The sequence below is a fragment of the Ovis aries genome, chromosome 1 (genome assembly GCF_016772045.2).
Source record: "Ovis aries strain OAR_USU_Benz2616 breed Rambouillet chromosome 1, ARS-UI_Ramb_v3.0, whole genome shotgun sequence".
In the NCBI taxonomy this organism is placed as follows: domain Eukaryota; kingdom Metazoa; phylum Chordata; class Mammalia; order Artiodactyla; family Bovidae; genus Ovis; species Ovis aries.
The window spans coordinates 72258261-72271542 of NC_056054.1; the positions used below are offsets into that span (position 1 = coordinate 72258261).

The 13282-nt window shown below is 33.7% G+C and overlaps 1 protein-coding gene across 9 annotated transcripts in view; it reads left to right on the forward strand.

The window, feature by feature from the left end:
* The window catches only part of TLCD4 (TLC domain containing 4), a 115527-nt gene that overhangs the window by 66609 nt on the left and 35636 nt on the right, over positions 1-13282 (forward strand). For all 9 annotated transcript variants that reach the window (XM_042251199.2, XM_060400907.1, XM_060400906.1 and 6 more), the window contains 4 exons: positions 2873-3038; positions 7314-7403; positions 9317-9375; positions 11295-11389. In XM_042251199.2, coding sequence (XP_042107133.1) covers positions 2884-3038; positions 7314-7403; positions 9317-9375; positions 11295-11389 — 399 coding nt within the window. In that variant the 5' untranslated portion in view covers positions 2873-2883. The remainder of the gene's footprint in view (positions 1-2872; positions 3039-7313; positions 7404-9316; positions 9376-11294; positions 11390-13282) is intronic.

Genomic DNA, 13282 nt, shown 5'->3' on the forward strand with positions numbered 1-13282 from the left:
TAGGATAGTTCTGTTCCACCAGCTCTTTGCCACATGTAAAGGTGTAGGAACCATGTCTAATACTTTTCTGCTTTAACTGTGTGTTCCTCTACTGAATAACCACTAACCTCTAAAAGGCCTTTAATCTGTGTCAGTGATGAGCATTATTTGGTTTTATCCATTTTTACCATTTTCTTGCCAGATTCAGTGAATGAACAGAGGCAGCTGCTTCCTACCGGAAACGTTGGTTTCCTGGGGTGTTTTTTTTTTTTTTTAATTCCTTAAATTAGTTCTTGACTTGGCATGACTGATGAAGCAAGCAACTGATTAATAAGAAGCAAAGCTGGGAGTTGAACAATTTAATTAGCTTCTGTCTTTGAGCCTTTAATGGAAGCCATAACTTGATTATGTGGAGCTTTTTAGTTTTAAAAGTGGAACATTTTTACAAAGGGAGATTCTCCACATGTTCCTTAAAAAACCTAGTTAACCAAACGTCTGTTGAAAATATGTGATATCCAGTAGAGCAAAATAGGAAAAACTTAATAAAAAGCAACTTTTTTTTTTTTAAGGAGTGAGGAATTTTTTTAAAATGATGAATTGTTTGAGTGATTTTTAAAACGTCACTTAAATTAACAATTCATAAAATGGATAATGTTACATGCCACCTTCTATGTTTTATAACTTTTAGCAAACACTCATGAAATAAATGCTCATTGTATACAGTAAATTTTAACTGAAGGAAGTAAGCAGCTCTTGCCTGGCCACCCTCTAGAATTAAAGTCTGAATTTGGAAAAAAGGAGTTCATGATCTGAGCCACAGTCAGCTCCTGATCTTGTTTTTGCCTCCAGGGAACAAACACATAAAACCCTTAAGGACAAATCTTCACATTTAAGATTAGAGTTTCCGCTAGCTTCTTGTTTCTGGTTTCATTGTCTTTGTTTTTCTGCCCCCCACATAGAAGAAAAGCTATGACCAACCTAGACAGCATATTAAAAGGCAGAGACAGTACTTTGTTGACAAAGGTCCGTCTAGTCAAAGCTATGGTTTTTCCGGTAGTCATGTATGGATGTGAGAGTTGGACTATGAAGAAAGCTGAGCGCTGAAGAATTGATGCTTTTGAACTGTGATGTTGGAGAAGACCCTTGAGAGTCCCTTGGGCTACAAGGAGATCAAACCAGTCAATCCTAAAGGAAATTAGTCCTGAAGATTCATTGGAAGGACTGATGCTGAAGCTGAAACTCTAATACTGTAGCCACCTGATGCGAAGAACAGACTCATTGGAAAAGACCCTGATGTTGGGAAAGATTGAAGAAGGGGATGACAGAAGATGAGATGGTTGGATGGCATCACTGACTTGATGGACATGAGTTTGAGCAAGCTCTGGGAGTTGGTGATGGACAGGGAGCCTGGTGTGCTGCAGTCCATGAGGCTGCAAAGAGTCAGATGCAACTGAGTGACTGAACTGATCTGCTAACATGGGATCCATAGGCTTATTTGCTTGAATCTTAGAAAAAATTTTCCTTTTCATATCTCACTTAGCAAATTATGATGACATTAATTTATGTATGCAACTTACTTTTATGTATTATTGGATTAATATTAAAATGAGGCTAAAAGACCAAGATAAATTAAAATTAAAAACTTTAATACCCAATAAACATTTCTTGAATTAAAAAAATTAAGTGAGGAATGAAGTTAATGGAATTTCACAGAGAAGAATTGTGATATCAATATTTTTACTGTGCACACAGGCCAGAAAAAAAGAATGAGGAAGGAATTCATTACAGACACATCAATTCAGTCAGAAGGGGCCCTGTGGGAGACCGATTCTTATTATGATATCCTGGTTGGAAGGGAATGAAGTAGGGTTATTGCCAGTGTAGTCAATGACTTGATTTTTTCTCTAGTGAATTGGCTTCAGTAGGTGACTTTATTTCTTTACATTATACAGCTGGAAATGTGTATTGATTCATTTCCTTTTCATTTGAGGGTCAGCTCTATCAAAGATGAAGTCATAGAAATGCTGAATTTGCTGAATATGAGCAAATGATTTAGTGTCTTTTTTTTGGTCTGAATGTTCCTGAGATTTTTAGAAGCCAAATAAAGTTGAGCTCAATGAGATAGAAAATATACTTTGAATGCGTATATATGCATATTACTATTCTTTCAGTAATTCTGTCCCTAAAACCTGGAGAGTTTTAATACAAATCTTTTATTTTAGAGATTAAAAAAACCATAGAGGATTTTTGGTTCAAGGATATGTGTGGTTGAAAAATATTTTTTTTTAGGTTAAATACTAATTTAAGCAAAAACAATGGTATGATTATTTTCCAAGGTGGTATTCTTCTTCTTAAGACTTTAAATGTTTATCCCATGGTACAGTTATTTTTTATTAGATGATTGTGTTTTGTTTTACTATTGCAGATAATGTTTATTCTTATTTTTGGTATAATTTTTTCTTAGAAATTATCTAACCAACTTTCTCATTTTATAGATGAGGTAACAGGCATAGAGAAATCAGGTGATTTGTTCTTGGTTTAATTAAAAATATTACTAAAATAATATCTTCAATTACATTATTTGAAACTCCCTCATAATGTTAAACTCTAGACTCAGATAATTTTGAGTAAAATGGTATTAAATTTGTTTCCTGACATTTATAATATTGAGATCTTTAAAACAATAGATTTTTCCCTCTTTTAGGTACAAATATGAGATACCAGGACAGATAGCTGGTAAAGGTTTGAATTCATACAATTTCCTTGTACTCTTACGTTTGTGCTAAAGTAAATTGCAAAAAAATACAGCCACATACTCTTTTAAAATTAAAAATTAATTTCGGTGTGTTACAGGCAATTTAAAGGAATTTATAGCCATCATTTCTTTCAACAGGTTGAAGAAATATGGATACCAACACCATACTGGTCCTCAGCACTTGTTTTGCCAGCTTTTTCACCTTTCAGATTATTTTCCACATTGTAAGTTATTGGTTTTCAGCAAAGATTTCTCCAGGTTTTAATAATCTCAACTTCAAAAAGAAGATTGAATGGAACTCAAGGTAAAGCATATATGAAAATGTAATTGATTAAAAAAACGTAGTCTTATGAAACAAAATTACACATTTTAAATATTTCCAAAAATTCTTTTTCACTTAGTATTTAACAAAATCTTAGGTCAAATTTTTTGTTTGACATTAGAAGTAAAAGGAAAGAAAAGTGGATAGATCTTATATAAGAAACAGTTTTAAATTCTTATTCTGAAAGATGTTAGGGAAAGTTTAACTCACTAGGGAAGTGGTAAGTAGGCTGTGGCTAACTGTGCTGGAAGGCACTGTTTTACATTCTCCGCTGAAATATTTATGATAACAAATACATGTTCTCTGGAAACGGTAACGGAAGTAATAGTAGTTGGGACTGTGAGTAGCCTAAATATAGTATTGGCTGGTTTAGCCCAACCTAGGGCATTAAACACTACACACCAGAGAACTTGGTGTACAGTTAGAACATCTGTGTCTCTCTTTTAATGAACTTTTCATTATAATTCAGAGCCCTCCAGAATCTATTCTTTTGTTATGTAATTTTAAAGTAAAACTTGCTTAAAAAATTTTTTTTAACAAAAAAGTAAGAGGAAAACAAGTAAGACATCAAAGGATGTAGAAAGCTACCAGTTTTAGTTAGTTGGTTTGCAAATTGTTTGTGTATATGCAACTTGTTAATCTCTTGCAGAGTTTCAAGCGGGAAACGACTTTAATGACTAGTTCACTTGCTTTAGAGCATTTCAGATGCCCAAAGACGTCTGTGCATTTGCAAACCTCAGTGAATTAGAGCAGCTATGGGATACTTCTTATTGTTCTTATTTAGTTGAAGTTAATGCTAACTAGAAAATGAATTCAGCAGATCTCCAACATTGCTATAATTATTTTTCATTGAAATTTCCTTTTAGCATTAAAAACTTCTGCCAAAGTCTATTTATTTGAGAATGGCCTTACAGGACCCGAAATGCCCCATCTTTGTTTGAGCCAAATTGTTTTGTAGGCATGCACTTTTATAACTCAGACTGGGAATTAGGCTAGTTGTTTTTCTCTGCATTTTACACTGATTAGTCTGGTTCATACATGTTACAGCTCTTCTCCCCCAAAGTTAGAACTATTTCTCCACATATTTTTGAAAAATAAGAGGTATGATTCTTTTGTCTAAAGAACAGCACTGAAATGTTGTTCAAATGTAGGATACAAAAGACACCATTATTTTGTAAAATCATTTCTAATGTGAAGATAGAATGGAAAAGAAAAGGATAAGAGATGGGGGAAGGGACAAAAGATAGTGGGAAAGAAAAGGAAAGGGACATATAGGAGGACATACATTTTCTGCGATTAAATTTTGAACTATTTTCATTTTCTCTTCAACATGGTTAGGTTGAGTAAATGCATTTGAATCTTGGGAAGCTGTAAGCCGAAGAAATAGGGAGGTTTCAGATAGATTGAAGCAAAGATAAAAATGAAATAAAATGATGAAATGGAAAAATACGTAGCATTATTCAATCTTATCACTGCCATTCTATGAGACATGGAATCACCGTTTGGGAAACTGAGTTCCTATTTGAAAAAAATCTGGAATTATCTAAGATGCATTATGCTATTCAAATGGTATTCTCTTTCTTCACATTTACTCCTATTTCCCACTCCACCTTAATGTACATGGGACTCAAGCTGTAAGGGGGAGAAGGCAAAGAAAGAAAAACAGTTGCTTTTTGAGTACGTGTATATATATACATGTATATGTATATATGTGTGTGTATATATATATCTTGAAAGACTTCACAGGTGGCACCAGTAGTAAAGAACCTGCCTGTCAATGCAGGAGATATAAGGCACATGGGTTCAATCCCTGGGTTGAGAAGATCCCCTGGAGGAAGGCATGGTAACACACTCTAGTATTCTTGCCTAGATAATCCCATGGACAGAGAAGCCTGGTGGGGTAAAATCTGTAGGCAGAAAAACTCTCCATAAAATTCATATCTGAGAGATTACAGTTTAATTAATTAAAAGTGAGAAAATCTTATACATAAATGTTGCTTTTTTGCAAAGATGCATACTTATTGATATTATTTATATTATATAATTAAATGAATTCATTATTTCCATTTGCTTTCCTATGACATGGAAAGTCCTGTTATGCTGAAATATTCCTAACTTTTAAATGTTCTTTTTTAAAATATAACTCTTTTGTCTGATGGAGCGATATCATTTCTATTGATTATACTCATACTACTTGTGAGTGATTATATCAGTAACTTTAAATTGCTATTCTAAAATGGTCATTATTTCCTTAAAGAAAAAGCCCACAAACCTTTCTTTTTAAATTTCTTTGAAGAAATTTAAATATTTTATTTTATTTTATTTTTTAAGACCTTGAGGAATCTACATTCTACTTTGTCAGGAATCTGGTTTTAAAGAGTGAAATATGAAATTCTTACTAATAGAAGTTTCTGAATGTATAGGCTTTTAATACAGAATAGCATATAAGCATAGGGTGTTTGTTTCTTCTGTTCATTATAGTGGGAGCTATTTGATCCAAGTACCATGTAACTTTTCTCTTATGAATTGTATATTATTTCCATCAGTTGAGGGCTTGCAATTCTTCCCTTTTACCATGAAACATCTCAACAAAGAAGGGAATTTGAAGCCTGAGTATCAGGAACAAAAATTTAGATTTTTTTCCAAAAGGGAACTTTTTGATAGATGGTTACCAGGCACTACCATGGGTTAGTAAGAAGTTATGCTTTTTCCTTTAGTAGAATTTTTGAATGTCAACAGAAAACTGGTTGTATGATTATTTAGATGGAGTGCTTTACTTGACATCAAGGAACTTACATTTTTATCTTGCTATGTTCAAGTGGAATACAAATGTACTTGATGTGAAAATTCCAGACTTGTAAACCAGGTTAATTGGGTTAATTATCATATTTCAAAATGATGTTTTGGTATTACAGAGGACTCAATACCTTTAACTTAGACTCTTCAAGCATTTAAAATATGATTTGATTAATTTGATATTCTTGCTAACAATCACATCATTTATTAGATCAACTATATTGATTTTTCAAATTGCATGAAATTTTTTCAGATCAACTTTTATATTGGTAGATATATTTCACTTACTTTGAAAGATTTGAGGTCATACTGTAGAGAGATTCATTGCACACCATTAATTTCTACTACTGACACCTGTGCTGCACTCAGTCGTCCAACTCCTTATGATCCCATGGACTGTAGCCCACCAGACTCCTCTGTCAATGGGATTTTCCAGGCAAAAATACTGGGGTGGATCTCTGTTTCCTACTCCTGGGGATCTTCCCAACCCAGGGATCCAACCACATCTCTTCTGTCTCCTGCATTGACAGGTGGATTGTTTACCACTGCAATTAATTTCTAAAACCTGTACTATTCCTCTCATCTTTTATTCTAATGAAGAGAAGAGAAATTTCACTACTCATAAATGTTTCTGTTTTGTAAGTAAGTATATAGTGTCCTGTATATAGTTCTGTAAGTAGGATATCTTGGAGCTTGGTTAAGTCATTTAATGTTTAACAAGATATGTTCAAAGAAACTGATGTTTTTCAGCTAAATGTTATTCCTTCTATAAAGAAAATTTGATCTGGATCCTGTGAACATTTTTTTTTCATTTGGGCATTTCTTTTAAAAAGATTCTTCTGAATGAATTCATAGCCCTCCATTTTCATAACAGTGATAAAGAGACACTAATAATCAATAGCTGCCGTAGCTATCTCACAGATTGCTTAAAAGAATCAAGTACAATAATGTGTGTATTAAAACTGAAATCTCCAAGGGAATACATTTTCACTTCACAATCCATTCCAATTCTGATCCATGGATGTGGAGTTCATTAAGGCTAGTAGATTTGAAAGTCCTTCAGGTCTGATTGGAGCAGGAAACTACTCTCTCAGTGATGGTGCTGGGGATGAAGCAGGATGCAGGGTGGTGTGCTTACCAATTGCCACCTGTTTGCACAAGACTGTTAACCGTATCATCAGCTATTCTTCCCCGTTAGACCCTTTAACCAATACGTGATTCATCAGTAGTTTAGCAGGAAATTGTAGACCTAGGCATCCTTCTTGTTATTGATTCCAAAGTAAAGTTATGGCCCTTGGATTTCTAAATAGCCATTTTGTATTATACTCTCAGATGTACTGCAATCCTATATTTAAATGCTTCCAGATTTAACTTCTTCAGAGTGTTAAATGTCTTGCCAGAATTAGTTAAAATTTATTGCACAGAATCTAAAATCCTTGTGTGTATTTCATCTCATTTTAGGGTGGTATCTACGTGTCATTCTTTGGTGGTTGGGGTTGTTGGCTTGTACATTTTCTTGTTTGACGAGGCTGGTATTGCTGATCCACTTTGGTAAGCTGTTTCTTTCTAATATTGTCATTTTGATTTATGTTTTGATATTAATTATTGATAAGAACTTCTCTTTACTGTAAAACAGAAAGCATATTGATGGTGTATGGTTTATTTGAATGCTTGTGTTCAGACTTGTTTCAGCAAGGTGCATTAGAATGATTTATTTTAGATTTGAATACAAATAATGAGGGCCATTTTGCATTAGTATTGCAATTGCTATCCAAAACAGAATATGATAATTATGTAAACATGAATACTGTGTGAGTGAAATCAAGTTATTATAACCACTGTTTTGAGCAAAAATGAGTTGTTATTGAGATAGAATAGTCAACTTGGATAAACAGCACTTTGTCTTCAAATTTATGTTTGACCCATCCTTCAGTTTCAAAGATAGGAAAATGAGAATTATAGATGTCCTTGTGAAAGGAGTTTAATACCGCATGAAATGATTTAAAGCATGAATAGTAACTGTGTTCAGCCATAACAGGATTATTTGTAAAGTGTTCTTTTTGGAGAATTTAAATATCTTTCCAATGGCAGAAATTTTACAAACTGTAATTCCTGGCACTATATGAGAAGCTTTAGTTCAGCTTAGTTTGAGAGACTGTGTTTTGAGAGGGCACTGGACAAGGATGTGATAGTCATGGCCTCTGAGGGATGTGGGGCAATTTAACCAGGTCTTTTGATTGTTTCTATTTGACTGAAATGATGTTGTTTTTTATTCATAAATATGAAGCTATGCTAGTCAGAATTATACCAGTTTTGGTAAATTTTCATTGAGAAGATCTTTTTCAAAGTGAATTAATTTAGTGAATTTAATTCTTTGACCAGGTTTTAATGCAGTCTACCTAAACAATTGCTACTTTTTCCCATATTTTGCCAACACGATTGTCAATAGAACCAGTTCTTTTGGGAAGTAAATTTTATAACACAGATTTGATTCATTGACCAATTTGTCCTGAACAAATTTTTACCTATTATACATTTTGATATTTTAGCATTTTTTGATACTGTAGTTTATTCCAGGTCTAATTTTCCTGGATCATATTTACAAATGAAAATTTGTAAAGAAGACATAACTTCTACTAAATATTTCCATTTGTAGTTTAGCTGTTATCAGTTTTACTTAATGTTCATTTTACCAGTAATTCACCTTATAAGTCAGATAAAGGACTGATAATCTGTATTTGTTCCTTGGAACCTAGGTTAGGGCAAAAGGGTTGAAACAATGGGATTAAATTGTCCTGTTCTGACCATTTTCTAATGTATGCATGCCCAGTTGCTCAGTTGTGTCTGACTCTTTGTGACTCCATGGACTGTAGCCTACCAGGCTCCTCTGTTTGTGAAATTTTTTCAGGCAAGAATATTGGAGTGGGTTGCTGTTTTCTCCTCCAAGAAATCTTCCCAACCCAGGGACTGAACCCACGAATCCTGCACTGGCAGGTGGATTCTTTGCCACTAGCACCACCTGAGAAGCCTTTCTAATATGTGCTAACTGGGAAATCTTTCTAGTCCTCAGAAAAGTGAGAATGCTAATAGTATTCAATATATTGCCTCTATATCAGGCAGGCTAGATTATTTCTTGAGCCTGTTTGAGCCTGTGATTCAAAATAGGAATCAAAACAACAACCAGCATCTGGAACTACATTTTAGTCCTTTCAAAAACAAATCATACAAGAACATACTTATAAAATGTTATTTTCATAACACTTTTGGCTAATAAATATAAGAAATTATGATTATTGCAATTAGAAGTATTATCATAGCTAACATTAATACCTTGTGCAAATGATAGGTTACTGTTTGCTACCTATAGAAAGCATTTATATTTAAATCTCAATAGAAAAATTAGTAGCTGTCTTCTATAACCATGTGCTAAAAAAGAAACCTGTTTTTTTTTTTAATATTTATAGGGGTGATACATCTCTTGGGAAAGTGAATATTGCTATTGCTTCAGGCTATCTCATTTCTGGTATGTGATATGTTGTTCATATCTGTCTGTTTCTTTTTAAACTGCTTATGGAATTATGCAAAGAATACAGAGTCAATGCTTTAGGTTTGGTTATTTGAGAAGTAGCTTTTAGGACCCATACTGAGGGAAGAAAATGTCTGCTCTGATGATAGGATATGAAACATTTTTCATGGTGGCTCTATAGTTCTCAAAGTTTAGAGCTGTAGAGTGAAGCCTCAGTTAAGCCTGGAGTGTTTGTTTCTTTTTTAACTAGTGGTTGTCCCTGTTTGGACTAAAGTTGCTCAGGTGCAATCACCATGCAGCCAATGAAGTCTCAGCCAGAGAGTCCTCATCTCACAGGCACCTGAGATGTGCTTCCACGGTCATGGTTTTGTATGGTTTAGGAAAATCTGCAAAAGTAAACTATTTTAGTTGTAATCAGTTAAGATCATGGAGTCTTTCTACTTCACATTTCGTCTGTCATGTTTCATCTCATGTTGGATGAAATTGGAGTAATGGCCTTAGAAAATGTTCTGCCATCAAGAAGTGAATTGTAACCAAAAAATTAGATTAAACCCAAACACAGTAATTTATTAAAAGGAAAAGATATATTTGGGATGAAATAATGAATAGGCTATTGGATTATTTGATGGCCCAATTAAAAGAAGAGTGAATCATGTGGACACACTGGGAAAATGCTCATTTGGCACAAAATTCTGTCACTGACAAGGTTAACACAAAATGTATAATATGCTTCATACACTGGTTAATGACTATTGTCAGTTCAGAGAGTAGTTACAACCCAGGAAATCTTGTACAAAAGGAACTTGAAAAAGGTTTACTCAAATAAGGTAATAATTCAAAATACTTAAAAATAAGGATTATGAACTGAAACAAAATTTTTATTCCAAGCTGGATGAAAAGTGAATTATTTTATTCTCTCTATAGAAAATATTATGAAATCATTATCTTAATATAAATTGGTGACCAAAGAGTATACAGCTGAAATATAGGAAAAATGCATTTAGAGATGTATAAAGGGCAGTAAATTACTAACACTTTTAAATTTTCTTGGTTTCCACATTTATGGTACTTTTTTTCTCTCCTGAAAATTTATAATTTGATAATTTCTTTTATCTATGTATATAGTCACACCTAGTTTTGTGTTAGTAATTTTTATTTTTTATAAAAGAAGCTCTCCATGCTATAAGCTCCAAACCCTTAAAATCTGGTTTCCATCCATGATAGCCATTTGTTTCCATGTCTAAATTTCATGTTTAACCATTTGGTAAAGAAAATAGTTGTGTTCAAATTTTGAGACATTTGTGTTTTGTTAAAGGAAACAATTTTCTGAATCACAGTGCTGATTTAGAATTTAAAGAAAATCAATGCCTTGAGCTCTTTTTAAAGATCTCTTTTTAATAGCTATAGTTCTTGGTTCTTTTTTTTTCCTATTCTGAATTAATAGTTAATCACATTCTTTGTTAATTTTTAAATTTTTTTGCTGAATATGTGTTATAAATGAGTTGGTCATTTTATACCTTCTGGGAACATCTTAGTCTCTGAGTTATATACTGATAAAAATCAGTAATTTAAGCTTGTTTTACAATTATTTTTATTCAATAATCTTTTTGTTTTGTTTAACCCTGGAAACAAGTTATTCATTTATACTTTCAACAAATACATTATATAACTATATGCCAGGCACTGTGATGGGTGCCTCACTTGGTGCTTATCCTAGAGGAGTCGCAGTAGTGTGAGGGAGATAGCCTCTGGAGGCACTGGCTTTGTGGTAAAAGGGTAGTTGATCTCCTGATGTATGAGACAAGTGCTGAGGGCTCAGAGTGGACTGTGGTGAGCTGTCAGGAGAAAGAGTTAAATACATTTGAAAAATGATGAAGCTTTCTTCCTATGTAATATCTTACTTTTCCTTCTTACAGATTTGTTGATTCTCATTTGGTATTGGAAAGTGATTGGTGATAAGTATTTTGTAATGCACCATTGTACAGCGCTGTATGCATACCACTTTGTACTGGTGAGTGCTAGGATTTCCAGCAGTCTGACGAACAGACAACACTGGGAGTAATGACTCAAGGGTGAACATAAACCTAAACATACAATTCTTAATTTATAAAGGTCAACTCCATATGCATTCAGGGATCACTCTTGTGATGTTATCTTGTATATCAACAAAAATAATACCTTTACTTGTGTATTTGTATTAGTGTGTACGTCTTTGGATTCATAAACTTGGAGAAAGGCAAATGACCCCAATTTCTTGAATGTTCACTGAAAACCTTTAGGATTATGTGGCTCTTAATGTTTGTCTTGATATTTGTCTGTCTTTCTAGATGCGTTTATGTTTTAACAGCCAGAGCTACATATAGATTCTTATATAACCAGCTAAAATATTTCTTTTTTATTTAATCTCATGTATAATTCCATGTAAATGCGTGAAGTGAAGTGAAGTGAAAGTTGCTCAGTCATGTCCAACTCTTTGTGACCCCATGGACTAAACAGTCCATGGAATTCTCCAGGCCAGAATACTGGAATGGGTAGCCTTTCCCTTCTCCAGGGGATCTTCCCAACCCCTCTGGATCTTCCCAGAGATTGAGCCCAGGTCTCCTGCATTGCAGATGGATTCTTTACCAGCTGAGCCACAATGGAAGCCCAAGAATACTGGAGTGGGTAGCCTATCCCTTCTCCAGCAGATCGACCCAGGAATTGAACTGGGGTCTCCTGTGTTGCAGGCAGATTCTTTACCAACCGGGCTATCAGGGAAGCCCTATAAATACATAATTGCACTTAAGTGGCCTAGAGAGTGGGGTGGGAGTGCAGGGGAGTCTTGCTCAGAGACTTCAAGACTGACCTAATAGAGGATCCAGCAAATCTAATGTAATGTCCAGCACTAATGTACATTTTTATTTCTAACATTATTTTTCTACATTATACATTTGTAAATTCGCAATTTTATATCCTTTGCATCTCCTCAGTCAATTATTTTTTAGCCTAGATATACCACCAAACCCAAGATCGGTCTTAGGAAATAATAGACATATGTAAACTAAAATAGTATAAATTTTGTGTAATACATGTGGTATACACTTCCATATTTTCTCTGTTTTAAGACATAAATGTAACCACTGGCTTTTTTTTTCTTATTTGGTGTTACTAAAATATGCATATTAGTGGACATTTGCATCTGTTTTTTAAAAAAACTCATACAAATGTATGTTAATAACATTCTTCCATTTTTCTTTATATTGCCCCACACAAAGATAGCTGGTAAATAAGACATCAATTCATCATTCTGCAAGAATAAGATACTTTATATCACCCATTTGAAGTCATGAATCTAAATAATTAATGTAAATGTTTTAAAAACTATGCTGGTTTTAATGTTGCTTATAATGCTTATATATCCCAGTAGGTATCCACAGTTGCTTTATTTTCTGAAACAATAGGTTTTTTTACTGGCATTTCCTAATGTTTATTTCCTTGTCTTCCTTTTTAGATTTTAATAGATTATAAGCAATTATAACATATAGGCTTCTACTTTTTGCAGGTCTTAGATAGTTGGAATATACGCACTTTGCTTCCTAAACGCTTTTGCTAAAAAGACATGAAAACTGACTAACCTAATATTTATTAATTCAGGGAAGAATGTATGTGGGTACCTGTTTGAGTTTAATATCATGCTGCAGGTTAGAAGTATGGTTTCTGAACATAAGCCACAAATAATCATTGTGCTATGAGAAGAACATAGACTGGGGAAGGATAACAGGTCACTTACATGCATTTGTAAATGTGATTAGTATGAAGTGTTGTTCTCTCTTGACCACTGAAGTCACAAGCTTGGCAAGTGGCTGACTGTACATGGGTTGGCAAGTTGAATATTTCATTATGTGGGATGAACGCTGTGTTCTTT